General features: G+C 46.3%; 6 protein-coding genes across 6 annotated transcripts; 3 read left to right on the plus strand and 3 right to left on the minus strand.

Moving 5' to 3' along the window:
• Nucleotides 1–4424: 4424 nt before the first annotated feature.
• On the minus strand, nt 4425–9039 carry SERLADRAFT_453109 (glycoside hydrolase family 31 protein; the record flags this gene model as incomplete). The annotated part of the gene is made up of 19 exons (XM_007323149.1): nt 4425–4608; nt 4630–5000; nt 5058–5223; nt 5293–5468; nt 5556–5664; nt 5758–5960; nt 6019–6185; nt 6287–6373; nt 6484–6620; nt 6820–6883; nt 6976–7004; nt 7100–7152; nt 7216–7234; nt 7450–7550; nt 7637–7710; nt 7852–8291; nt 8348–8642; nt 8697–8832; nt 8886–9039. The coding sequence occupies 19 exons, from the start codon at nt 9037–9039 to the stop codon at nt 4483–4485; spliced, it is 2907 nt and encodes a 968-aa protein (XP_007323211.1).
• A 1693-nt stretch (nt 9040–10732) lies between these two features.
• SERLADRAFT_478056 (uncharacterized protein) lies at nt 10733–12360 on the minus strand (the record flags this gene model as incomplete). Its single annotated transcript, XM_007323150.1, has 9 exons — nt 10733–10868; nt 10922–11239; nt 11298–11397; nt 11449–11531; nt 11585–11614; nt 11679–11826; nt 11889–12109; nt 12162–12232; nt 12295–12360. The coding sequence occupies 9 exons, from the start codon at nt 12317–12319 to the stop codon at nt 10827–10829; spliced, it is 1038 nt and encodes a 345-aa protein (XP_007323212.1).
• A 3466-nt stretch (nt 12361–15826) lies between these two features.
• Nucleotides 15827–18679, plus strand: SERLADRAFT_418104 (uncharacterized protein; the record flags this gene model as incomplete). Its single annotated transcript, XM_007323151.1, has 7 exons — nt 15827–15886; nt 15978–16058; nt 16158–16196; nt 16415–16514; nt 16568–16924; nt 16975–17156; nt 17209–18679. The coding sequence occupies 7 exons, from the start codon at nt 15827–15829 to the stop codon at nt 18412–18414; spliced, it is 2025 nt and encodes a 674-aa protein (XP_007323213.1).
• A 2167-nt stretch (nt 18680–20846) lies between these two features.
• SERLADRAFT_400877 (uncharacterized protein) lies at nt 20847–21405 on the minus strand (the record flags this gene model as incomplete). Its single annotated transcript, XM_007323152.1, has 2 exons — nt 20847–21004; nt 21058–21405. The coding sequence occupies one exon, from the start codon at nt 21352–21354 to the stop codon at nt 21124–21126; it is 231 nt and encodes a 76-aa protein (XP_007323214.1).
• A 527-nt stretch (nt 21406–21932) lies between these two features.
• SERLADRAFT_478062 (uncharacterized protein) lies at nt 21933–23645 on the plus strand (the record flags this gene model as incomplete). The annotated part of the gene is made up of 6 exons (XM_007323153.1): nt 21933–22224; nt 22283–22511; nt 22570–22879; nt 22938–23173; nt 23228–23540; nt 23604–23645. The coding sequence occupies 5 exons, from the start codon at nt 22005–22007 to the stop codon at nt 23400–23402; spliced, it is 1170 nt and encodes a 389-aa protein (XP_007323215.1).
• Nucleotides 23646–24066: 421 nt separating this feature from the next.
• SERLADRAFT_478072 (uncharacterized protein) lies at nt 24067–26697 on the plus strand (the record flags this gene model as incomplete). The annotated part of the gene is made up of 10 exons (XM_007323154.1): nt 24067–24285; nt 24452–24742; nt 24804–24937; nt 25031–25090; nt 25172–25237; nt 25293–25415; nt 25522–25652; nt 25710–25786; nt 25848–26184; nt 26246–26697. 10 exons carry the CDS (start codon nt 24175–24177, stop codon nt 26248–26250), a joined length of 1335 nt encoding a protein of 444 aa, XP_007323216.1.
• Nucleotides 26698–27981: the final 1284 nt, after the last annotated feature.

The following is a 27981-nucleotide window of genomic DNA, read 5'->3' on the forward strand; positions in this document are numbered from 1 at the left end:
TAAAACATAGTAAAAAGAAACATAAAGTCATGTTCTTGCAAAAACATGAATTTACCACTTTTGTGGCACTACCAAGGTATTTGATACCTTATATTGTACATTCTCTGAGAGTGGTTCCTGGGGGCTGCTGGCTGAAGGTCTATGGGGAGAGGGGGATGCTTGCTATGTACAGTATAATACACAAGATCTCCATTTTGATACTCCTACACTAGATGACTTGAGTGTGAGGATTAATTAGGCACTGCTTAGGTATTTAATACCTTGAGTTGTGCCATTTCTGGGAGCTACCAGCTGAAGGTCTAAGGGGTGACTGGTGCCTATATGCTGACTGTGTATAGTACAGTATCTAAGTCCACAAAGAATCTGAGTGCTGTAAAGGTATTCTTTTTTTAGATTCTTGAGAAATTGAAATGAATCCGGAAAATATTTTTTCATGCCAAGTAAGGTTTCTGCCAACATTCTCTGTCTCTCATATGATAGTGATGCTGTCTCACACCACTCTTTTTGGATTATCATTTTTATGGCAATATGTAGAACTCAGGTAATTTCCTTCAAAACTGATTCTGACCATTGACATTGCCCAACTTTTGATTTTTTTTACTGAGGATCATCCCACACTGATCTGGACAAATCCCTGAAATAGGGTGTGATCATCCCAGTTAAATCTGTACATGTCCCCACGTAACATGGGGTTACCCACTTCTCACATGGACAAATACCAGAAGGGGGTGGGATCATCCCAGTTCAATATGGACAAATACCATAAAGGGATGGGATGATCCCAGCTCAATGTGGACAAATACCACAAGAGGATGGGATAATCCCAAGCCAATCTGGGATGATCCCAAACCAATCTGGGAAAATCCCAGTTAAGCATGGACAAATACCAAATGAGATGGGATGATCCCAAACCAATATGGGAAAATCCCAGCAAGAGATGGGATGATCCCAGTTAAGCATGGACAAATACCAAAAGAGGATGGGATGATCCCAATTGAATCTGGGAAAATCCCAGCAAGAGATGGGATGATACCAGTTTAACATGGACAAATACCAAAAGAGGATGGGATGATCCCAATTGAATCTGGGAAAATCCCAGTAAGAGATGGGATGATCCCAATTGAATCTGGGAAAATCCCAGCAAGAGATGGGATGATACCAGTTTAACATGGACAAATACCAAAATAGGATGGGATGATCCCAATTGAATCTGGGAAAATCCCAGTAAGAGATGGGATGATACCAGTTGAACATGGACAAATACCAAAATAGGATGGGATGATCCCAGCTTAACATGGACAAATACCAAAGAGGATGGGATGATCCCAATCCACTCTGGGAAAATCCCAGCCAGAGATGGGATGATCCCAGCTCAACATGGACAAATACCAAAAGAGGACGGGATGATCCCAAACCAATCTGGGAAAATCCCACCAAAGGATGGGATGATCCCAGTTAAGCATGGACAAATACTAAATAAGATGGGATGATCCCAGCTCAACATGGACTAATACCAAAAGAGGATGGGATGATCCCAAACCAATCTGGGAAAATCCCAACAAGAGATAGGATGATCCCAGTTAAACATGGACAAATACCAAATGAGATGGGACAATCCCAGCTCAACATGGACAGATACCAAAAGAGGATGGGATGATCCCAAACCAATCTGGGAAAATCCCAACAAGAGATAGGATGATCCCAGTTAAACATGGACAAATACCAAATGAGATGGGACAATCCCAGCTCAACATGGACAGATACCAAAAGAGGATGGGATGATCCCAATCTACTCTGGGAAAATCCCAGCCAGAGATGGGATGATCCCAGCTCAACATGGACAAATACCAAAAGAGGATGGGATGATCCCAAATCAATCTGGGAAAATCTCAGTTCAACATGGACAAATACCAAGGGGGGATAGGGTCATCTCAAACCAATCTGGGAAAATCCCAGCAAAAAAGGGGATGATCCCAGTTAAATGTGGACAAATACCAAATGGGATGGGATCATCACAATTTGATATGGACCAATGCCTGAAGGGTAAAGCATCATCCCAAACCAGCCAAGGAAAGTCTTGGAAAGAGATGGGATCATTCCAGTTCAATCTGATCTAGAAAAATCTCCAAATTACATAGGATCATCTCACTACATCACAGACAAATCCAAGCAGGGGACAAGATCACCCTGAGTCAGAATAGGACAGGGAGATCCCACAACAGGAACAGAATTATCGAATAGCATGCTTAGGCTGCTGGTGACTCAGCATGACAGGGGAAAATACTCCTGAAATGCACTAAGGTTATTCTGTAACATATAATCATAGGTAAGTTCCCAGCAGCTTAAAATATTATTGTCCTTTTCCAGCAGTTTCCATTTTTTACATGTTGCAGTATTTTGTTTGTAAACCAACTATTATGTTATGGTAGGACCTGGATGAACCTAAGGTTGAACTGGGACAGTGATTCAGAGTAGCCCTCACGTAGGTTCATCCCAAGTCACATGAAATTGCATAAGCATGCAGAGCACACCTTTCAGCCATTTTTGTTTTCACAAAAATTTATAATCAATTGTATGCGTGGGGACATATAGTGGATAAAATGGGTGTTGGCTTGTGGATGCTGGGCTGCCACAAAGAGCCAGCAATTTGTCTCATGCAAGACATGTTCTGCCTTTGACAATGATGCAGCAGAGGGAAGGATAATGAATATGTAGTACTTACTCGGACTGGTATCTTTGTGCATTTTTCAGTTCAGGCACTTGGATAAAGCTGCACAATTCAAAAAAATATCATATCTTTTGGATCAGCACATTAAATGGATTTGTGACATATCTTTGCCTGGTTGCAAGAGTGTTACATTATTTAAAGTTGGATGAGCCTGAATGAGAGGTATTGTAATCCTGCAGATGTATATGCTTGGTATTGTCAAACATCTTGTATTCCTTTGACTATAAGCCATTTTAAGTAACATTGATAGAAATCCAGGGTAGATAAATCTACTTTGTGATATGCAGTAAATTATATGATAAGTAGGAATGACAAAGTTATATAGTCAGTTAAGGAAAAGAGATATGGTTGAATTATCTCCTAATCAACTGAATTAAATCAGGTTAATTTGTAAATGGTTATATGTCACAATTAGTTACACTAACCTTTGGTCAAAGTCTCCTCCATCAATCTATAGTATATGATATTACACTAGAAGCTGGACAAATTAAGGTTCAATTGAGAGTAAACACCATTTGAAATTTGTATATATGTTATAAATGATGAAAGCAGGTAGTATTGTATTCTGCTTCATGGCTATTAGTACTATTGATAATGTATTGATGTTGGCTACATTTATGCAGGAACTATTTTTGCAGTAAAGCCCCCCTGACACCATGTGACATGTGGCAAATGTCTGGGATTATCCCACCATAACAAATGGTCTGATACCATGGGAAAATCCCAGAAGGGTGGTATTATCCCACTTCTGGGATGATCCCATCCTTGCTGGAGCACTTGGGATGATACCAGGAAAAACAAGCTCTTAGCTTTATACATTTACACAGATAGTTGAAGCTAAATGCTTATGTTTTGGGGGTGACTGAATTGTAGAAAGGTCTGAAGCAAGTCTCTGTGCTCGAGCACCTTATAACCTGTTACTTGGCCAAAGCAACAGCGTACATAATCAATTGTCCGGCTTTGAAGCTGAGACATACATGCATTTGTACAATGGTTCCATAGTTCCTATTTGTCCATGGCTTAAAGTGGCAAGTGGCCTGTCCTCGCTTGTACTCCAACAGACTAGGGCTCATAATCTATTGAAACTAGGTTCTATCAGTACTGTAATAGAAATAAATAAGTTACTGTTATCATAGTAGAAGACTGAAATAACATACCCCTTCAGTAGATTGGAATCAACTGAAGGGGGAAAAAAGTACAAAATCTTGTATATATAAAGGAGGGAAAGGGAGTCACATATGTGAATATCTGATAGTATTGTAACTATAATGTTAGTGTATTAACATTCCAACAAAGACATTTGTCTCTGTGCTCTCTTTGACTTTCTCTGTCACAGATGGAGCACCAATGCTAAAAACAAGCCCCCCTTTTCCACTATTAATGATTATACTTCTTGGGATAGTTCACACCGACCATATCCCTGCTATATGGTATGGTCCACACAAATCATCTGGCATGGTTAGTGCTTATCGACCATATCCCACTAGCAGGGTATGGTCCTCACAGATTATATGAATAGTGCTCACTGGTTTTGAGGTGCTGCCTATCTGAGGCTCGCTGATCTCACTATTTAAGATACTATCCTCTTCGATGGAAGTTGTAGTCCCATTCAAAAGCAAGAAACAATTACTGGTACTAGTATTGCATCATCCTTTTTAAATCGTTAAAAGTGAGAAGAAAGCAAAGAAATGAGCTAGAAAACATTGTATAGCACTATAGATCGACTAAAAAATCCAACCAGTTACACTTGCTCCTCACTTCCACGCCAACATCGAACTCTCATTCAAATCCACGCTAATATTAGAAAAAGTCAATCCTTCCTGGCCCTCGTCATACGTCCACCCTTCAACAGGTGCCCCACCCAACGTCACCTCCGTCGGCTTTGCTTGCACCCCAAGCACAGTAATCTCCTCTAACATCTGCTCAATCGCCCACGCACCCTCACTCTTCACATTCAGCTCTCCATTTGCAACCGTGAACGTCAAGACTGTGCTTGGACCAGGCGGCGAGCTGATACCATCGTCAACGTAGGCGTTTCCGAACGCGGTGCCAGCGGTGTCAAGTGAAATGAGGAGCGCATAGGGGCCTGCGCGCGTTTCTGCGATCGTGTAAGCAGGCTCGGCGTGGAGGAGGAGGGCTGAGTGGTCGCGGATGTGGACATTGATGTGACTCAGCGGTGCAGAGAGAGTGGTGTTCCCGCCCACAGTCGCGTTCACCACATCATGCGTCCACCAGTCTCTCCACACGACAGTTCCACGGCCAGGGAAGATTCCTGCCATGATTTGTGATCAGCAAAGCCAGCACAAATAAGGGAATGAAATCAACGTACCATCCACTGTAGTAGCATTGGGTGTCAAGACGGGGGTGACAAGAATATCAGGGCCTACCATGAACTGCCTGTCCACCTCAAAGAGCTCCGGCTCGTCAGGGAATTCATAGAACAGGGCTCTGACGGGTGGAGTCCCGATCGTGGATACGTTGGCGAACAGCGTCAACTACACATAAATAGTATGATTAGACGGATTGTGAGCATGGACTGGCAGCTAGTAGTGAAGGAGACTCACCCAGTATGGTAACATCGAGTAACGTGCCGCAATAGCAATTCGGGATGCATTTGCCACGCTAGGCCAGCGGTAAGGCTCCTGCGATAACGCTCCAAGCGTATTATGGTTTCTATAGAATGGCACAAACGCTGACATCTGCATCCATCGGTTGCAGAGTTCTTCGTCTGTGTTATCCTCTGCACAGAAAAATAATGCATTTTCAGCATCTTCTCAGTACAAGAAACATGATGGGGGTGGGATAAGTAATAAAAATGAAGACGCACGGAATCCACAAGTATCTGCGCCTACAAACGGGATTTGGTAGATCTGGAACTGCAGGACACCCTGGATGTTATAGTACATATATTGCCACTTGCTAAAATTGTCTCCGAGCTTTGAACAACAATCAATTTGATTTGATTTGAATCATAAGTCGTCAGTCACTCAAACATTCAACGCCCGAGGAAAATAGAACTGGCAACTCACCCAATGGCCCGACCACCGCCCAGACGATGGGAACGTCGAGCGCGAGATCAAGAATGGTCGTTCCCCAGCACGGATCTCCGACACAGCTGCATGCGTCGCCTTCTCCTCCATCATCCCCCACATATTATGCACGTCAAGCTCAACATAGCCACCCGCATGCGTCGCGTTTGTAGCGAGAGTCTTCACCCACAAGGGGCCAAAGCCTGTTGTATTCATTATGCCCTTGAGTTCGAGGTGCGAGGATAAGGATGAGGAACTTACTGTTGTGAATTGCGTAGGGCGGGTCGTTGAGGTTCACACCTGTTTCCTCACCAGCGCCAATCCCACGCTTGGCAAGAGCACCTTCGGCACCAGCTATACCACAGGCATACGTCAATGTCCCGTTAATAGTCATGTTACCACTCGGGCCTGAGAGCGTGGAGTTGTAGCTTTTGTGATTTTTGCGGTTTTATAACCCAATAGAGGTGAGTTGGGATGGGAGACTCTTAGTGTGTAAACGAGAAACAATGTAGTGAACGCGCTCACTCACCACTCAGGATAACCAGTGACGAGATTACCAGGCTGTCCTGGGATTTCAATAGGTACGCCAGTGTCTGCTGTGTTCGCGCCCGTCCCGCTAATCAAGAGCAACACGTCAGTTTGGCACTTCATTTTCTTCTTCGCATACCCCAGTCCCATCTTGCCCGAACGAAAAGCAAGACAAAGAAAACAAAAGAGAAAACTCACCAAGAACCATTACAAAACGAGCTAACCTCGTTCATATCAAGCCATATCCCCGAGAATTCAATTCCATAGTTGCTCCAGTTGCGAAGTGCCTCGGACCACCACTGCTGGGTGTTGTTCGCGAACCAATCTCCAAAGACCTGGCGAGTATGTGTGGTAGGGTTAACAAGCGAGGATTAGGCGTATAATTGATTTGGGCATTTAGAGTATGTGTTGTTGTGAAAATTGAACGAGGGAAAGTGAGAGGATGCCAATGGTCGTGTGATCGAGTGATCGAGAAAAAAAGTCAGTTATTTCACATAAACAAAGCACGAAAAACCAAAGGAGACGGAGGCGTACCGTATACCCAGGCCACACCTGCCCAATATACTCCGACCCGTCCGGGTTCTTGACGAACACATCCCTACATGCCATCATCCAAGACATATCAGTATTCGCAGGACAACCTCGCAACTTCCACACCAAAGGGCGTCGACATAGCACATTTAAACTCACAGTTCGGAGCCTCGGGAGTAGGGATAATACTAGATGTGAAAATCATCAGTTGGGTTGTGTTAGCTAGAAACAAAGGGGAAGAAGACGGAGGGGACGGGTGGGAAAATGGAGAGGAGGAACGTACAACGTCTGTTGCATTATTCAAAATCGCCACGCCCGCATCTACTATAGGAATATCTATGTGACGTCGTCCATCATCAACATCAAAATAATCAGTTCGATACGAAAAGTGTGACTCACAGTGCTGGTTATTCGACGCCTATATTTGAAAGGTTTACGGGGTAACAAAATTTGAGAAAGGTCAGCGTTATGATATAAAACAAATTCCTCGAAAACATGAAGAACACTAGTATCAAGAGCATAATCCACTCAATCACTCAGCACATACAAAACAAAAACAAAACCCCTCAGAATGCCCACTCAGACCACCCCTTACCAAAACGAAGGGGAAAAATGAAGAGAAAGACCACTCACGAGTTCCTCAATAAACTCCCTCATCTCGTCCCCTGGGAAACTGACAGGGTCGGAAGTAAAGTCACGATAAGCGTGGTAAAGGTCGATGTCGTTCCATTGGGCTGTATGCACGAGGTCAGAGTAAGTGATTGGGTAGGAAAAGTGTGGAAAAGCGAAGTTGTGAGAGGGAAGAACGTAAGGTACGCACTCTCGAGTGGAATATTGGCTTCTCTCATCCTTAGCACCTGGTCTCGTGTGATACTGATGTTGTGATAACCCCATCTGTGGTATATATCGCGTCAGCATCAGCATTTCATGTACTATTTCCATCCGCCCATCCCCATCTTTTGTCCTCCATCCCTCGCAATCCACTCCAACACCTCCCAACCTTCAACTCAACAAATCGAACGAAAAAAGACTCACCGACATAGATGAAACCCGAAACCCCACGCAGGTTGCCAATTCGCAAGACCCGTCACAGCCGAATACTGCGCGATCACCTCCGTCGGACTCGGTCCTGCAAAGAAATAAAAATCAAGTACCCCTCCCACCAGTCTATACTCGATCAATGACACATTCTTCTCTGACTGCGGGGTCGAGAGGAGGATGTCGGCACCGGAAGAGCTGAAGAGCATCACCCCGTGCGAGGACGACTTTCCGGTGGTTTCATTGTAGCGGTGCTCGAGGTAGATGGGATGTGAGCCGTACATGTTTTCGTCGATAGGGTCTGGGTCATCTCTGTCCCACATGGTTTGGAGGGTCCCGACGCCGCCACCTGTGCCAATGTCGCGTCTGAATCCGCTGGAGGCGATCACTTCGCCGAGACCGTAGATGTTGGTGCCATATGGGAGGGAGGAAGTTAGCTGGGGGTGGGTCAGTTAGCACGCGTGTTAGTGGAACAAAAAAGGCAGGGACGGACCTGGAGGTATTGGTCCTCGAACACCAGTGGGAACCCATCCAGTGCAGTGCTATTGTCACCCGGCATGAATGGGGGAATAGGCGTGGCAGGCAGGGATGATTGACGAGTGTCGAAGAGGGGGAATGCATCGGGGAGAGAACGACGGGTTATCCAAAATGCAAATGGCGAAGCGTCGTAATTAAACACCAGGTCTGAACTGTTGACATAGGAAGTGGAAGGAGGGTCTGGGCGGGAGATGACGGAGGATGGGATAGTGAACTGGAGGTTGGAAGTGTCGAAGATGTTGACATGAAGTCTGTGAGCATGGTCAGAAGAGCATATATACAAGAAAGGGAGAAATGGGCAATACCTAGACTCAGTTTCATAGGTCACTTGAATAGTGAGATTTTGGATGTCCTGTCCGAACGCATTACAAGCGGTACCTGCGAGGGCGAGCTGAGCTGTGAGGCCCGTGTCAGACTCAACAAGTGACCCGAGCGTGTACCCTGGTGGATGCGAATGAGTGAGTACGAGAGGTGGAGGAATCACTGATACTTACCTGGGCAGTTTGCTACGTTCCCGGAGTAGGAACCGCTTGAGGCGAGTAGGCCATTTGTAGCGAGACCGCGTTGGAGGATGGATGGGTCGCGTGCTGCTGCAAGCAGTGGACATGCGAACAGATGTAAGCCTGTCCAGAGCGCAAAACGTGCCATTGTTGAGGGGTGTCGCTCTAGAAAGAGAAAAGAGAATAACGGTATTTAAGTGATTAAATGGTCGTCCATTTTCGGGATCTATTAATACGAACAGGTCGCGTAAAGGTCACGTTAGACAGTCAGACGACATGGTAGTTCATCAACGACCGTGGATCATGCGGATCGAGTGGGAATCGAATGGGATGCCTGCAGAGAAGACAGACAGCTGACGAGCGTTATACTTAGGAGGCATTTTGGCTCACTCGATCACTCATAGTCGTGGTGTCAGCGTCTCCGGGTTCTGCCGCGGCATCATACTAAGTAGCACTGACAATCATCTCATGTCGATGTCCACGTTGAGTCTGCGCGAAAACACAAAGCAGGTGTTGAAACAGGTAGTCGTCGACGTTAAACAGATTCATTGTGACGCACACACCATCAAATTCACGTACCACACTCCTCATTACCTCCTGCTTCGACCGTAGCACTGTTTCTATCAGAAGTCCTCAAGCGCACTACAGTTGGAAAAGATGAATAAGAGGGAATTGACGGAAATGCAGTGAAGTGGAAGAAGGAGATTGAGATCATCCAGGTGGGTTTGAAATGGGTGCGCGATATACTAATGGCAATTGGGCATACTGGTACCAGGTATTATTCCATGAGGACTACAACGTGAACACTTAAATCTCATTGACAATACAAGGGCACGTGTGGGAAGGAAAAACCATGGCTGAAGCCATAGTATGCGATTGTCATCCTGTGGTCTTGTTCGGTTTCTATCCAAAGTACTCCAATTCACCCACTTCCAGGGCCATTGATGTCAGTATCGACGCCGTTTTCGAATTCAATGGGCACGCCGGGCACGCCCTGGGCGAAGATGGAAGGCCAGGGATGCAATAGGGCGATGAACTGGATACACACACGTTGAACGTGATTAAGTGGTGAGTGAACCAGTAGATTAGAGCGCACCGCGCGCCAATAAGCAGATCCAACTCACCTCGAAGGTAGAAAGAGCTCAAAGAACCAACTAGAGCGTGAAACATTACAACGGGGGGGAGGGAGAATAAGAATGTGAAGACAAAAACGGTACTCACGACTTGTCTATTAGAAGCTCTGTCAGCGCAAATACGCTATACGACACCCTTCCCATTACGACCTGTAGAAGCCTGTTCTGCCTTCGACTCGTGCCAAGTTACTGCACAAAGGTAGAGCTATTAGTGCAGGTGCAATTAAAACGCCTGCGGCTGTGGGATCAGCTGTACAGATTTCTGAAGGGTAGGCCAGATCGCATGATGTACGGAGAAAAGTCGAGGAGAAGGTGGTGGAAGGGTTGCCAGGGGATTAGTGTGAGAAGGTAGCAGAGGAGGGCGAAGATTCGGGGGGATACAGAAGTGGGAAAAGTCGCTATTGTGCCATTGAAGGGATAGTATATAAATGGGCGAGGACGCATATGACGAGTACTAGTTAAAAGGTACAGAGATCGATTCACCAACTCGGTTGACGGTCTTTCATTTGTAGATTTGGTCAGGTCCAATCCAATGGTCTCTTTATTATAAGCATCCTGCTGAGAAATTATCTCTGGTAGTATATCGGATAGTACACCCGCCTGTCACTTTCACTTTTCAGTGGCGCGGGAGAGCGGGGTTCGACTCCCCGCCAGAGAGCTCTTTTTATTTCCTTCTGCGTTTATGTTACTTGCTCACAGTCATAACTAGAAGGAGACTGGCCATAGATACATTGTGCTTGAAAGGCCGGGACAAGCGTTGAGTTACTAGATTCTCAGAAATTGTACAATACTCCTGGTGTACCTAATGGAGTGCCCATACAGTTCCTTTCTCAGGATGTAAATTCTATAATGTTTCCAGGTTAAAATACTATCGTGAAAGCCAAGAAACGAACGTACATCGGTAGGAACGTCGAAAGCGCGCAGCGCCTCCAAGACACCTCGCCCACTCCACTTTTCAATCTCGGATACCTGTATAGGTGAGATGAAGTCCTGCGATGTGCGAGACGCAAACACCATGTGGACAGCGGCAGCTCTTATTCTCGAGTTTGTTGCCTTAGCGCTCCCTTCAATGGGAATACTAGGTTCAGAGGGAGGTGCAGGCGAGGTAATTGCTGGGGTAACTGGACCGGTGGCTAAAGGAGGTGGCATTGAAGGAGCAGGAATCCTGCGACCATGCCAGCTGGAGGCGAGATGGAATATGTAAAACGTTTCCATCTTGGGCGTTTCGAATCAGTTCTATGTGGTTCCGAGGATGATGTAGAAAAACTAGTACTTCAAGACTAACCAGCTCTGGCACAGTGTCCTTCAAGCGCTCGATGAGGTCATAGTTATGATCCGGAAATGAGGTCTGTCTTCCTTGAGAAGAGTAGAAACTGCGACACAGTTAGAAAAGGCGGGGCAGATAGTAGTTTTGAATATATGACCTGTCAGCAGAAGCATTCATAACGTCTGAAGCTATGGCGGTCTGGGATGAGGCAGGGCGTGTGCCCTCAAGGGCTTTCCAGAGCTGTCAAACGATTCAGATAATGCAGCGATAGGTCAGTACACCCGTTACCGTACCCCGATATGAAGTTCTGGGTCAGCATATGCCTGTGAAGAAGGTGGGTAAGATGGCGGGTATCAATAAGTTAGATGAAGTTAGATCTCTACTAACAGCTTTACTGAACCGATATGCCGTATTCGTATTCACAGAATTGCCAGCGACAAAGTCGAAATCCAGATTTCTTGTCACGGCTATACTAGCCTTTGGAACAACTAGAGAGCCCACTGGTAAGTCTGTTAAACAGCCACATGATCCTAACCTTGCAAATGGGGCGTGAGTTTGGTGTACAGGGTAGGGGTTGTGATAGTTGACCGCACTGACCTGATTACAAGCATATCTCCGACGATACATTCCCTCACTTCCCGAATAAAGAAATCGACGTTGGGCCCTCCCATGCCAATGCATATAATTGACAATGGGACAGTTTTGTATCGCCCAGTAATAGTTAGAAAGCCACGCTCGGAGTATAATGAGAAAGGTTTCGGGACAGGATCTAATAACGATGCAATACCATTGGCGCGAGATATCGAGCCCACGGTAACCTAGAAGTAGTGAGTGACCTTCCACATTAAGGAGAACAGAGTTACGACGTACAATGCGATTGGCGACTTCTCCAGCTCTTATACCAAGGTGATAGACACGACCATCTGCTGTTTTGGGAAAATCTAGATAACAAAAGAGCGTGGTCTAGTAGCATCCATCTTCTGATACAGTATACGCAACATACTGGCATCTGTTAGTAAATCCTTCATCGTTATAGAAGAAAAGCTTGCCAGTTTTACCGTTGGGCTCAGTATACGTATCGATACATCAAGTCATTCCGTGCACACCATGCTTACTAAGCGATCTGTTGACAGCCAAAATGCTGTTGTTCGCATCTTCGTTCGCCGTCACCAACACTGCGCTCGCAAACGTCCCAGGGAGCGCCGCAGTAACCTCCACACCAATCGCCGTTGCCTGTGATATGATGACCCGACCAAAGAATACTGTAAGTCGCATCAGCATCTCTTCGCAGCTCAACTACGCATGTTCTTTAGAAGGCTTTACGACCATCCGTGTTTGCTCTGTCTGGTTCGATACCTTCACATGTGCTATTCATAAGCCCGCATCGTTTCCGTCATCCCGAATTGTGTACTCGGTACGCTCTTTTGTGAGAATGGCGTGTAACCTCGCAGGGTGATATATGCGCCTGCGAATATAAGGTTGACGTAGGTAATGGAAGACACTTCGCAAAATGCTACTATTATGAGTCACTGATATGGTTTATCTGGCCTTACCCCATGTGCCTCGCAGCCTCAGTTTACACATGATGTCAGTCTTGACGTGCAGCGGTAATTGGTTTTACGGGCACTTCACTGTCCATTTCCCAGGGACTTTGATTTCTCAAACCCGGTGTAGTGAGTTGCATGTCCTTGATATTTTTACTCCGATCAAGACGGTCCTTGAATGCACAGAACTCTTGCGGTCGCGCATCCAATCGTGTCTCTCATCTATCAATGGCACAAGACGATCCAGAACGTTGAGTCTTCACTCTCAACGGTACTTTCATTATCTAGTAGTGCTCGTTCGTTGCGGCATATGGCAAACCCAAAAAAAATTTAAAAAATCTAAAAAAAAGGAATTTATGCGATCACATAAGGTAAGTAGTTACTAGCAGTCTAATCAGGTGGTTTACTCCCGCATCATTCCGTTGCGCACTCATTTATAGCATATACGTGATCACTCGTTCCTCCTTCCATGCTGATAGGACACATCATCCAGGCGCCCTGAAACTCCTCTCCAAGATTCGCATAAACCTCCTGCCGGGTACGCATTAATCCGGTCACGACCTTCTTAGCAAAGTATTCCCCGCTTTCCCATCCACATCCACGGCGGTATGACAAGCAAAATCATACGGTCCTATTTTAAGACAAGTGACAAATGACCAGTGGGCATCTATCGTGCGAGATTGCAACCTCGTTGCACTAGCACCCCCCACAGTGGAGGCTTCGTTGACGTGTGATAGCCGCCCCAGAGCACTTTGTCGACACTGTTCATTTGAGGACTAGCAACTTTATAGTCCACTTGCCTGCATGTCAACGCAGCCAAAGCAGGATGAGGCGTGTGATCACCAGGTACCGTGAAATTTCACACAGAGATCTTGTAACTTTATTTCTGTGGCAAATAATCAATAGTTTCCCCACTGACGGATCTGTGAACCTTACCAGCATGATCAATCAAATTTCGTTTGCCCACTCTTGCGGACCGAGTTCTCCTAAAGAAGACGATCCACGTTGCTCAGTCGACAAATTCTTGCAACAGCAGCTTGAAGTTCCAATTCAGATAGCTGGCCTGCAGTCCAGCACGGCCATTTTCACTACTGATGCGCGTCCCGGTATTCAATGCTTATCGATCGTAGGTGAGGCGAATCCTCATTCCTTCTTGCATTTTCAGAATTATATAAGCGCTTATTACTATATTCTTACCCTCGTGGTCTGTCATCCTAGTTATGGTACATTCCCCTCTCAGCGCTAACACAGGCGCATCCGATAACAAGTATTTCTTGGTAAGGCTCAGTGATTTCTATCTGATGGACTGGGGTCGATATTAGGCCTTGACTGCAACGAGACGATTTCCACGAGTTCGGACCGACCCAAAAGTGCATAAATTCTAGGCTTTTCAAGGGAGAAAACATTAATCTTTCTTTGGAAAATTTGTACCCGTTGTGGCTTCGGGCATGGATAGCATCTTAGGGCAAGGGTAACGGTTGTTCTTCCACGCTGCCCAAGGGCCTCTATCGCTACGCGAAAAGTTCTTGCTGGTCCCTGCTTTCTGATAGTCTGGTGACCCGAGCTGCTTCTCACCTGCGATTACGTCTACAACCGGAGCATGTTTTGCCAGTTCGCTGAAGATTTATCACAAGGATCTATCTACGCGTAGCAGCATGTCATCATGACCGGCAAAGGCGCTGCGGCGTCTTCGGTTGGAGTGTAGGAGTGAGTCCACGATCACGAGCTCGCGGACGTCAAATAATAATCGCTGATTGACAGGCGCGTGGGCTCGAGAGTCGTTCGCAGATCCGGATTGTGACTAGTTTTTCAACCCATACCATCTAAGCACACTTGGACGGCGTGTGAGTGCGCGGTCTGCTGCGGTTTGTGCTACCTCTGGTAATAATTCCATCTCCCATGGTGACTTCGTGGAGGCCGCCCATCCCTCGTTATCTACGATGCAGTAAGTAATGTTGTAAACTCACCAGAGGCAGAACAAAGGTGCATCCTGTAAAGGAATATTCGATATTACAGCCACCGCCAAATTCTCATGTCAGGTTGTTGTGGAAGTCACGTTGTCCCTCTCACGTATGATCGGAGTCAGGGCTTCCAAGATATCAGAGGTACCGCATGAGAGGGTTTGAGTATTGGAAATTTGCCCTGTCTTCTATTACCTGTAAATCTCTGTCCCTATGGAACCCCGTGGTTTATCAAAGAGTAATATAGGTTCTCACTACCTTGTCGAATGTAACATACGGTGTGGACGGGAGCTGCGTATCAAGAGCTGTTGAAGACGTATTATGATAGACTATGCTAACGGTAATGAAGTTTAATGAAGCCTTGAGGCCCACTCGAGGCCGTAGTGCAACTCGCAGCGCCTCCGCCAAGATCAAACCTGGCTATGATCGAGTTTTACGAAGACAGCGTCAACTGAGAATCATCGATTAACTTATCCCGTTTTGGTATCTGTCCAAGCTGTGGCTATGGGAAGCGGCAGCATTGACAACACATGATAACGCCTCCAAATAAACTTCAAGGGATGGGTGACTTGAGACGTTAATTGGGGTGCTCCCTGAGGTTGTGAATAATTTTTGCCTTTGCACCGCAGTGTGCGAGGTCAACATGGCTTAACTTAGGGTTCAGGCATCAAAAGAAGGGACGAGGCCAAAGAAGGATGAGCTCGGGACTAGCCGGGCCAAGAAGCTGGAAAAGTAATTTGGACCAAAATGAGGCAGGTCATGCCTTCATTTGCCCGGTGCTGCTTTCGAGCCTCCATCCTACGGTAGCATCTTATATCGACGGTACCGAATCGAGGCGGATCCACCGAGGTCAAATGATAATGTATTCGGCTGGTCAAGTAATACTGACTACATTGTCTAGACTCCTTCGTGATAGGCTAGGCTGGAAGGCCATCCCAATGACCCAATAAACGGCTCTTAGTCGCGCAGCGCAAATTTTTTCTGCTCAGACAAATCTCCGCCGCGCGGGAGCGGAACTGGCGCTAAACTTATGTTGGCATCCAGACGATGGACCGTTAGAATTAATTTTGGTGGGTACTTGGAGCTCAAAGTAAGGTTGCTGGTGCTCGGTTACGACCTACGTTGCTGTTTGGATATCGCTGAGGACAAATACAGGGTTGCTTTTTCCCTTAGCTATATAGGAACGAGCGATCTGGATCTGGGACGTGCGAGTATGTATAGCCCGCCTCGTAACGGGTTCAGCCACATTGGAAGATGGCATTGTGAGTATAGCCTTCCTTGGATATCATGGGTATCATGCGACAGGTTTTGAGGGTTTTTGAGCGCCTGGAAAAAAAAGGCTGTTTTTCCGTAGGATCTAGCTAGAAAGAGGTAACCAACGTTCTGGACGCGTGAAAAAGGTAAGCTTTGGCCCTGGAATAATCGTAAATTCTCGGCCAATAATTACTGGGAGACTCTTCGAGGACGGAGAATCCATTTGACTGGCGGATTGTGCCTGTGAATTGTTCGATTTCATAGGCGTGATCTATCCTGCGTCAGATGGGCCAAAGCTCCGCGAACTAGGGACCTGGCAAGATTCACTCGAGCCGTGACGATCAAAATCTCATTCCAAATGTAGGCTCTGCTTCATTTTTGCCATGCCTTGTATCCTGCGTTCAAGTACGTCAACCCCACTCTAGAACAAAAAATTGGCGGTAGCGAACAGTACAAACCGTCTGGTCAGCCTTCCGACTTGTACTCAAAGCAGTGCCATTCATAACACCGTCCCCAGTCAGCTTCCTAACCGCGTCTGAGACACACGCGCCGATCACATATCCACTCTTCAAAAGCTTCGTTGGCCCCGTTTACACGTTCTTCCTCAGGGTTACAGCATTCTCTGTCCAACCCTTTAACTTTTGTGTTCCACCTCTCCACCTCTTTTCCCTCTTCTCATCGTGTATGATCGTTCCTATGAATCCTTACAATCACCCAGAGTACCCAGCGCATGCTTTACTGGCGGAACATCCCGGTTCTTTCAATTCCAGCTTGAGGGATGGGAGGCACGACGAGCAAGGGTCACAGTCTGAATCAGAGGATGGTGCTGGGTATGCGTATCCCGACTCGCATAGAATTGAGCTAGAGATGGAAGGTAAGATTTACAAAAAGGATCCCTTTCCTATCTGACTCGTGTGTTATCAGAGGATCCGAATGCCTCATTGACCATTCAAACTCTGAACACTGATGGCACACCCAAGCGGCCCATGAACGCATTTATGATTTTTGCTAGGAGGAGGAGGCCTCAAGTTTCTGCAGAAAACCAATCAATGCGCACAGGCGAAATTAGTAAAATACTGAGCCGCGAGTGGGTTGCAATGGACATGGTAAGGTGCTACCTTAGCTCTTTGAGCATGATTCTTACTTTTTCTTCGTCAGTCTGAAAAGCAATTCTACCTGGACCAAGCAAAACTGCTGAAGGAGAATTTCAATAACAAATATCCTGACTATGTCTATAGGCGGCGGCCCAACAATACTCGAAAAAAGCGACGAACAGACCCTGGTACCAGCAAACCTCTGGAACACCCTGTTGCTGTCGACCAATTGGCTGATGAATTACCGCAGGCCGATTATGGCGATACTTCACCCATCGACTCAGAAGATCAGGTCATGGAGGGCGTTCCACAGAACCTTCGGTACCCCAGCCTGGAATCTGATATACATCATGGTACCGAATACGATATTCAGAGGGGCGTAGCATCTTCACACTCACGGTCGTCAAGCTATCACCCCCCTGACAATTCTTACCGTCAAATGGGAGCAAGCGGCACCAGGCTGTCATATATTTCTCCCCCTCATGGTCGTGCTACTCCTGATATGGCTGTTGTGCCGCCTGCTGCATCTGCTCGTCTGTTAGATAGTGTCAATCATGCATCACAATTTCCCTCGTACTTGCACAATGTCCAGAGCCATCACCACCCATCATTGTATTCCTCAGAGACGAACAGCGCTCATGGTTTTTGGGACGCTAGTGCCACCACGAGGGGTGATCAGGGTCGCCCGCCTTCTTGGGTTAGTGGCAGTCACGATAGGTCTGCCGTACCAATGGACGATAAAAGTCACTTATATCCCAGTGTATCCCCTCACCCTTGGAATGGCAATGTCTCTCCTGCGCCTGTAGGCACGTCTAGTGTTTCAGGACCGCATACCCCCAACTACGCATTTCCCACCCTCAATTCCCCCTTTTATCCCAACCAAGGCCATCTACAGGGAAATTACAACCCGTCATCTTCGTCCCCTTCAAACTCTGCCCAGCCCTACACGACTTCCTCTCAAATGCAAAGCAACTCGTTGGGGACCAGGCAAAGCTCGGGCCACGGGTACGAAAATCGTAGCTTCTCCCCGCTCCCGCCTATCAACCCCTCCTACTCTCAAAGTAACAGTCACGACATGCAGTCTTATCACCACCAGCAGATTCGCAACCCAACAGCACCATCACAAATGTCTCTTCCCACTGTTCAGACGATATCTCAGGCTACCTATCGACAATCACACCCTTTGCATCCTTCCCCCCCAGCTGGCTCGGGGGCTGATCTCTCTTCCCATATCGGATACTGGAGCGGGGACAAAATGGACAACCAATAGCTTGAAACGACCGGTTGACCTTCTCGTCATAGACCCTTTTCCATCGTTAGGATATACGTATTTTACTTGTGCATACATTTCTATCACATCAATCGCTCCGTTGTCTTTAGCTACCGTCTTTCTCGCTGTTCATTGCAATTGCTCTCGTATTTCCAACTGTGTTACCCACCATCATGTATAATTAAGACAATCTCGTTGCCTACGACATGGGTCCTACTTCATAATACTCATAGAATAACTCGGGTTAGACCCGCAGGATGAAAACAAACGCTCAGATGTAGTACGGTGCTTGAGCCAACTGCGTGGATCATCGATCATCAGCGTTGATGCGAAATGGAACGGCGTCGAGAGTCGCAAGGCCCACTCTGAATACATAATAATGTCGGTTCGCGGGAGGTAATCTAATTAGCTCTAACGGCGAACCTTCAGCGTATTCTCCTCCACCGCGATGAGTAAGCTTATTAAATAGGATTTTTTTTTGCGGTGGCTACGAGCACTTTCTCCGGATTGGACCCATTGCGTATCAATTATATTGTCAAGAAAGAATTGTGGGCGGCGGGTATGGATAGGTATGCATTCTTGACGCATATAAGATCAGCTATGTATCTAGCATGGGTCGTATAATACATGTGCCAAGTGCGCTTGAAGATGTACCGCTCGAGTTTCAACGCACTTCAGACTGACAATGTAGGGACCAAAGACTGTTCAAGGACATCGGCGGGCGTGGGGGATACAGCCTGAACGTTACATAGCCTTTGAAAGGCAGGCCAGACATTCTCTCGACCTTGATCGTCCTGACGAAGGGAAATTTTGGGAAGCAGGTATATGAAGTTTATTGCGGTCTGGACACGTAGCAGACAGATTCGAAGACGGTAGGTAGACTCTGGGTAGCAATATAAGGCGTCGCAGATGCGACGAGCATTATATGGTTTGTGGCATGTAATTGCGAGGACAGGAGAAAGATATCTGCTTAGAGATTCCACTGTTAAACGTTGACTGAATATACAGACACGTTGTAACTTGAGAGACGGTCAGTCGTTGGAGGTAAGGTCTGGTTTAAAAAACTGATGAAGACAAATATGGGCGAGCGCTGGACGTGCACGATGACTATCATAGAGCTGCTTCACAGTAGCATGCTACTGCGCGCGGGGAGAGTTTTCATCGGAGAACAGAATGGGACCAGCTCCTGGGTCCTGAGTTTGAACTATCATACCGTGAGACTCACTGGTGCATTTCTTCGTTTTCAAGCGGCTGTCTATTGCGTATCAAATGACGCCGATAAGTGATTGTGGGCTATCACGAGACGATGAAGTAAGTACGGCGTTATGAAAAGGACTCACATCGGTTCCCAGTGTCAGAACGCACGTCTGCCACATGCCTAGCGGCGGTTTTCGTGACCCTTTGAGAGTTCCACGAGATAACCTATAAAGTATGCTCAAACCCATTAGGAAAGCAAGGATTCAGGAGAATAGTGTCGTACTTACTTGGGGTAGCTCCAGTAATTAGACCCATTGTGGTGTGCATGCCAATGGATTTCTGTTTTAATCGGCGTGTGAGTGGGATATTCTGAAAGAAGGTGTCAACGTTCGTTAGAGGACAAAATTTCATACCTAGATGCAGCGCTCTTACGTCGAAGTAACCTTGATTCCTTTTCTTTGCAGCAACCCGACTAGATTAGTTATATGGACGTTTTTTCCATGAGATTTTTTTCGCGCTGAGAAGGCTGCTTGTGGGCTTGGTTCCGAGTCGATCCACTTGGGTTTCATTCGTTCCTTTTGCTGATATAAACATCCAAAACAGGAAATAACACCTTTTTGTAGGTCCAAGTACGATGGTTTCAGCTCAAAAGCGTCAAGGCTCAATGGATTCGATACCTTACAGGCAATAGCACTTGTACATTCATAAGATTAGCGCATCAGATCGCACAGCAAGTACGATAGCTGGAACCGAACCTTTTACTTGGAGGAGCCTACCGTGACGTAACGTAACACAACCACCGATCATTTGATGCGCGTACTACGCTCTTACTGTCTTTACACGCACACGGGTTGAAGTGAGCAGCCAGATCTTTAGTGGAGATAGCAGAGATGAGACATGTGTCATACTTGAGAGAGAAAGAGTCGTGTGATTGGGAAACTTCAACGTTGCCACTATCAGTCGTGGTGCGCCACAGCTGGTAGACTTATTTATCCAGGGTGAGACTCTTGAGAACTTCTAAAGTCAGCAAAGTGCTAGCCAACTCTGAGTAAACTAGTAGTTGGTGGACTATTCTTGCATAGTTTTACTCCCTTCTCAAGTGAGCGCTGTGGGAATACTATCGAAGGTGGATGTCAGCAACTTCGCCGCCACGGCTAACTTCATGCAAGGGATCATGATAAGTGGCGACGATGTCTATATTTACGGCTCGCACTGAGAAATAACTGGCTGATAACAGATGAAACAACTTGACATTCTAGTGGCCGGCGTAATAGTATGAAGGTGTCGTATAATATGAGAATATTCCTCCCCAAGACCGATTGGTCGAGATGTAAATTAACCACTCGATGTACTAAGCCCGGATCAATAATGCAGGGATTTTATGGCCTAGTGACTTCAGCAAAAAAGGATGAGATGATATCAACAAACGACCAGAATAAGGCATACCGCTCTGTCTTGCTAGCTCTGCAACATCTGCGTCCCCTTCCCCTTCAGCGGTAGATGTTCGCCTGCTCATGCAGGGATAAAAAGCTCGCCAAATGTCCTCGCCACAAAAACACCACCAGCAAATACGCTCACTCCAGTAATGATGCTGATATTACCAGGTAGCTTTTCTGGTGCCCATATTTGTTCTCGCATGAAACGAGAAAACGACGACTCGTTTGGATCATGAATTGCACGGCGTGTGGTAGGTGCAGACAAGAATGCAGGAGATGCGTTGGGTGGTGCTGCACGGCGAGCCATTGTATGAATTTGAGAAGGTTGCGGTAATGCAGTGATGAACTGACGTGAGGCAGAGCGAAAATTGAGTGCACTTCGGGAGAACCCGGGAAACATTCGCGGTGTCCGAATATATCACCTCATGATTTGATTCCTTTCATCGATCTCTGAAAAGTGAAGACAAAGCTTAGAGGGACACCTTTGAGACAATTCTACTTGATGCTTCACTGCTTCAGCTACTAGGGACACACTCAAAGCAATGACAATTCTTCTTCACTGGCAATTTTTGTTCTTAGACTATAAACCCCTTGTCCTTGTCGATTTTCTGATGCAAGACGGGGCCAAATCACGATCGTCGTCATCACCTGCTCGCACCAAGGGGCTACTCAAGAATGCAACGGATCGGTATTATACCAGAAGAGGGATCCGAAGTCCTCAAATTGAATATGCTGCGGATAACCTAGAACACTCTTTTACTTTGAATGGGTACAGAGTCTGTGAGTCTTGAGACTCAGCTGACTATGATAGGGGCAAGGACATAAGTGCTAGCTCAACTGCGCATTGCGTCACTTAAAGTCAGAGGTACGTATATCCCCAGCACCAATGCTAATTTCTTGACATATAAGAGTGGATTCCATTTGTTTTTCTGGCCTGCATATTCTATCAAAGAAAAAATGTTGTTTCTGCTCTCTTTTATCATTCTAGCTTCCGTGCCAGCTGTCATTGGGCAAAACCTGACGTATCTTACGGGCCTTCTGCAAACTCTCAATGCATCTGGACTCACTCAATTGGCTTCCGTTGCGCCGTCTTTGAATAATACTCCCTCTGGACAGCGGATTTTGTCAACTCTCCCACAGGGTAATTGGACGTTGTTCGCGCCTAATAATGCTGCCTGTACGTTATAATCGTTACTATACGAAAACAAATTCTTACTATCGAGCGCTTTTTCTAGTCGGAGCTTTATCGTCAACGGATACCGGGAATACCACATTCCTGACAGACACAATATCTTATCATATTGTCTCTGGAAACTTTACTAATGAGACTGCCTCTTACCCCAATGTTACCATTGGTCGGACCTTACTCAACGATTCTTCACTTGTCATGTTGGAAGGGAACAAGTCACAAGTCCTTTCTTGGACGAAGTTAGGCAATGGCACGACTGCGGTTCTGAATCAAAAGTGAGCCTTTTATGCACCCCCTATCCTGTCATTTCCCCTTTAAAAAATATTTCTTCAGTATGAACGTGTCGGTGACCAACACGACTCAATATGAAAACCTCGAGATTCTTGTCATTGAGGCAGTTCTCATCCCACCCCCAAATATCACGTCTATACTCACAAACGGAGCGTACAATTTGACCAGCCTATCTCCCATCCTATCACAAGCGACTCTACCCGGCAATACAACTACTCTATTACAAGCTCTTAGTAGTGCCAGGGGTATCACAGTCTTCGCGCCCAACAATGCTGCTCTTTCAGCAGCTCAGAGTACATTAACTAATCTGACATCCAACATTACTGCCCTGAGCGCGCTTTTATCTAACCATGTATGTTAAGGTTATCTTTGGTGCTGCGTTCGTGCACTAACAATGTGTTTACCTACAGGTGATTAACGGTACATCGGTCTACTCTCCGCTGATCTCGTCATCTACGAACTACACGTCAGCTGGGGGCGAGCCGCTCATGTTCACAACTAACTCATCTGGCACTTACGTCTCCTCTGGTGGTTCTTCAACCGCCCGGATCGTCAGATCAGATATATTGGCTGAGAATGGTGTAGTTCACGTACTTGACGGCGTCCTGGCAGACGTGCAGAGTAACCCCTCGGCGGCAAGTTCTGCGTAAGTCCACACGACTCATTCTTGCTGTTTTCATTTCTGAAGTGCAGGATTCAGGTATGCATCAGCCACGTCTATTGCTGCGGTTTCCACTACCCAGACAGGGCCCTTAGGTCCTACTGGTGGAAGTGCATCGGGGAGCAGGTCTGGTGGAGCTATTGAGTTGGAGCCCAGTTTCCAGGTTGGCGGAGGTATTGCCATTCTTTTTAGTCTATTGGGACAGCTGGCATGAGAAAGAAAAGGAGACGAACCAAGAAATTAAATATGAGGGACTTGGGGGATATTTTTCCATTTGACTCGGTGTATTATACTGTCTATCTTGGATGTCTGCTTATATGGACCATGGGTGCTCAGGATTTGTTGTATGATAGTATGTTCATTATATCGATATTTTGGTATTTCTTGTGTCTCAATGTGGTATGGTGTGTTGCAGTTGCTTTTTTAAGAGACTGGCGTCTCTACTTCAGTCACTGATAGCAAATCAGCGCTTAACACGCTAAACATGGGCATAGACCGTGCCGAGCTCGATTTGCCGTATCACTGCTGACTTCCTTCTACATAGAAACATGGAATTGTTTTTCAAGGAACATTCTATAGCGAGCTTCATCTGAGCCGCCACGTCTTGATATAGAATGGCTATGCGTCTGTAACCGAAGCATATGATCCCTTTCAGATCTTTTGATAGAACACAATATACAGGATTGTCGCACTCCACCGCTCTACACGCTCATATTTTGCCAGCTCAGCCTTGAATACCAGAGTCAGCGTTGAATATCGCCCACCAATCCGTCCTCGCGCTATCGCACCTCACGAAGCCTGTCGCCGAGTTCGGCTTTAGTTCTCCCGCTACTGTAGCCGCTGACCTCCTTTCTGGCGCTCGGTCGAATAACAGCGATACCACTTCCAAGTTCAAACCTCTTCAGCCTGCACGAGCAAACACGACTCATACATAAAGATTCTCTGGAATTGGATTCACTTTCGAGTCATATTACAACTCCTCAATCATGCACCTTACCCTAAAGGATGCACTTCTTCCGCAGCCCTCTAGCTTTGGGAAGAAAAAGGCTTATGAGATCCATGAGGTGTTGGGCACGGGGACGTTTGGAAAAGTCATGGTGAGTACCTGGCGTTCATTGTTTGATTCGTGTCTCGGCATACGATAGACAGGGGCGTAGTTGAGACGATGGTGATTTCATCAGTTTGTCTTGTTATCTATCTCTTGATGTCGATACGTGATGGAATTTTCGTTGATCCTCCGTGATTTGTTTTCGCGTCTATCAGCGAGCAACTTGGCACGTTCCGGTAGAACAACTTTCTGTAGCGGAGCAAGGTGCTTCAGCTGGTCCACCGGATTCTCATAGCAACTCTTCAACATCAGTGCCCTTGTTTCGAAAACATTCAATACCTATCCTCCGATCTCCTTCACAATCTGCATCGTCGGTGAATTCCGGAACTTCGGGAGTGTTGAAGGATGTAGCTCTGAAAGTGATTGCAAAGAAAAAAGTAAAAGGGAACGAGTCGACTGTCTGGGGTGAAATGGAAGTGTTGAAAGGTCTTAGCCATCCCAACATAGTGCGGCATTTATGCTCTTCGCTTGCACAGACCACTGATTTGTTGCTCGCTTCCAAAAAAGGTCAAATTCTATGAGTGGTTCGAATCACGCACCAAGTACTATCTTGCTTTCGAACTAGCAGTTGGTGGCGAGCTTTTTGAGCGAATCCTGCAAAGAGGGAAATTCACAGAGCGGGATGCTGTGGTCGTTGTTCGGTGCGTATGTAGTTCCTCCAGACCAGTGTAGTGATCTTGGAAGGATTTGCAATCCTGAGTTGGTGAAAAGTACTCACTACTACTATTTTCAAGATCAATATTATCGGGTGTCAAATACTTGCACGACCATGACATAGTTCATAGAGACCTCAAGTACGTTATCAGCCATCAAAATACTCCTGCCAAGCCTCCCCACTGCGGTCGTTTGCTGATATTCTTTGCTTGCCTTATTAGACCAGAGAATATTCTCTATAGAACCAAGGATGCAGATAGTGATATCGTGATAGCCGACTTTGGAATGTAAGTGCTATTCTTTATATAACATTTTTTCGTTGTATTGACATGTTCATTATAGTGCAAAACACCTTCACTCTGCAGATGAGCGGTTGCACACTGTTGCAGGCAGCTTTGGCTATGTCGCGCCAGAAGTACTCAACAAGAAAGGTCACGGCAAAGCTGTGGATATATGGTCGACCGGGTGAGTAGCTTTCGTTCAGAAATGCCAAGAAACCAATTGGTTAACAACTTGGTTATCATCGTTTCGATCTATCTTAATTGTATCGTTTCATGTTGGTTTCGATCAGAATCATTACATACGTCCTATTGTGCGGTTACTCGCCGTTCCGGTCCGAGGACACCAAAGAAATCATCAAGGAGACCACTGGTGCAAAGGTCGAGTTCCATGAACGGTACTGGAGTAAAGTGTCTAAAGAAGGTAAGTATCTTTTGTTGCTGCTATTCTGCCACAATGCTCAAAAAAAGAGGAAACCAGCGAAAATGTTTGTAAAAGCCTTGCTTGATCCCGATCCTGACCAACGACCCACCGCAGAGGAAGCCTTTTCTAAACACGTACGTGACTCGAACCTTGCTAAACTTTCGAAGCTCAGTTCTGACCTTACATTCGTTGCAGTGGCTCACAACGCATGAACCATCGACAGAGCACGACATCAGCGTTGGATTGAAAGACAATTTCAATGCTCGCCAGAGATGGCGTACGGCTATCAATTCTGCACGAGCGTTGCATCGTCTCGGTAGGCGTACCAGCGCAGTGAGTTCAGGAAGTGGAGGATGGGGGAACGACAACACAGCTGCTGCTACAGATGATGATGATGACGACGACGACGAACTCGGGCATGCGGTGCCTAACGGCGAAACGGATGCAAGCAAAGCGACACTGGGCAGAGGTCATCCAGGTTCGAATGAAAACGTCCATGTAATTGCAGCTGAGGATGATGTTGCTTTGTCCGGTAAGAAGGACGATTGCAATGGTACTAATAATGCATCTTTGACTGGTGTCGGTGAATCCAGAGTAGAAGATAAGGATGAGACACCGTCGCTGTTGCATAACGAGGCAGCTCCTCAAAAAAAAGAAACGGGAAACGTTCCCAAACAGCCGAACTTCATTCTGGATGACACACCCCGCCTGGAACGCGTCGATACACCGGATTCCTACGTTACAGCAGAAGATGAAGATATACGGATGCCGGGATCATTCATTATATCGAGTTCGCAGAATGGCTGGGACCATCGAGCGGAGCCGGAACGGGCAGGTCGACAGAATACTTGGTTCGACATGCTAAGAATGTTTTCAGCTGCATGATTGATTTGGGGAATATTATTATTGAGGGGTGTATGGGTGTAGAGGCCTTTCTGTGATCGTTGGAAATATTTAACTTTGTGTATTGTATTTCGTGATAGTGTAGTTGGGCGTACTTTAGTACTTTCATTCTGAATTCTTTGGATGGGTCCAGGAGACCTGGCTTGAACGATTACGAGCCAAAGGCCGCGCAGAATTTCTGCTCGAGTTTTCCAGGATTAAGAATTTGACAAGTACGCTTGTATATCAGACATACAGAACCTTGGCAACAATTGTAGCTGGGACATGCTAAAGTGGCGATATACATAGCAGTTGGCAGCTCCACTTTGCCACTAATCCTCAGTATCCCAGGAGGATCTGAGACAAGTCGAATGAACGAAAGATAACTATTCCTTCTGAAGTGGCAGATGGAAATAAGCCTGAGCAAGACAATCTCCTTAACGATCTAAAGGAGAAAGCGGGGAAAGTGAAGGGGTGAAGACGTGAGCTGTGAAGTCAGTTATCTCTCTCATTAATGTCAATTTGAAGTGTGGAGGTGAGATTTCACAATCAGGAGATGTCACATCTCTGGGAAACGAACTGGCGAGGTGAACCACCCTTACCTTGACATCTTGATCTAAGTAACACAGAATAGTCACTCATATTTTCTCTAGAAGACCAGAAGACTATATCTCTGGGCTACTTGTTTGGGGAAATGAGGAGATGGGACTGACGAATGGTACCATGAGATTCTTTATTAAATCGGGATACTGTACGATGCAGGCACCTACTTAAAGGAACTAAGTCGGTCAAGGTCCAGAAGACTCGATGGTGCAACTAGGTTGCATTTTAGGCAGAAGATGATGTCGTCCTGGTTGTGGCCCGGCCGTTACCAATGACGGGGAAAGGTATTTGAATGAATCAAGAAAAACCATGGGTTAGATTGACTCTGATTCCGAGTTGTAATATAAACTTGGAGTTAAGTTAGTTATGAAATTGCTAGACTCACATCATGATATAACTCCGAAATTTCGTGGACGTTGCGCGTCGTTTCAGCGCAGCCATTCTCAGTGAAGTGAAGTATGTTTCCTGTGCACTGCTAGTCACTGCACTTCAATGCTTTTCAATCCTCGTGCCATGATTGGACTTTATGGGGTCCGTAGGGAAACCAACAATAGAACAAAGGATGAAGCACACTCTCACGATTGTCTGGCAGTTGTATGGCCCCGTGATTTCTATGTTTTCTCATATACATATGATGGGAACGCAAATATCATGATATTCTCTGGGGAGCCCTCAGCCTTGGCAGGATGCTTAAAGCTAGCGTTGCAGTTATAGCGGTTTGCGTATATTTGAAACGGTAAATTGGCAGCCTGAGCGGGTTTGGGGTGTCGAGTATCGAGCATTCTCGTTGTCATGATGTTCTGATATGAAAAAGCAGTTGCCGGTTGTTTCAACGAGACTTGGA

The sequence above is a fragment of the Serpula lacrymans genome (assembly GCF_000218685.1).
Source record: "Serpula lacrymans var. lacrymans S7.9 unplaced genomic scaffold SERLAscaffold_15, whole genome shotgun sequence".
NCBI lineage: Eukaryota > Fungi > Basidiomycota > Agaricomycetes > Boletales > Serpulaceae > Serpula > Serpula lacrymans.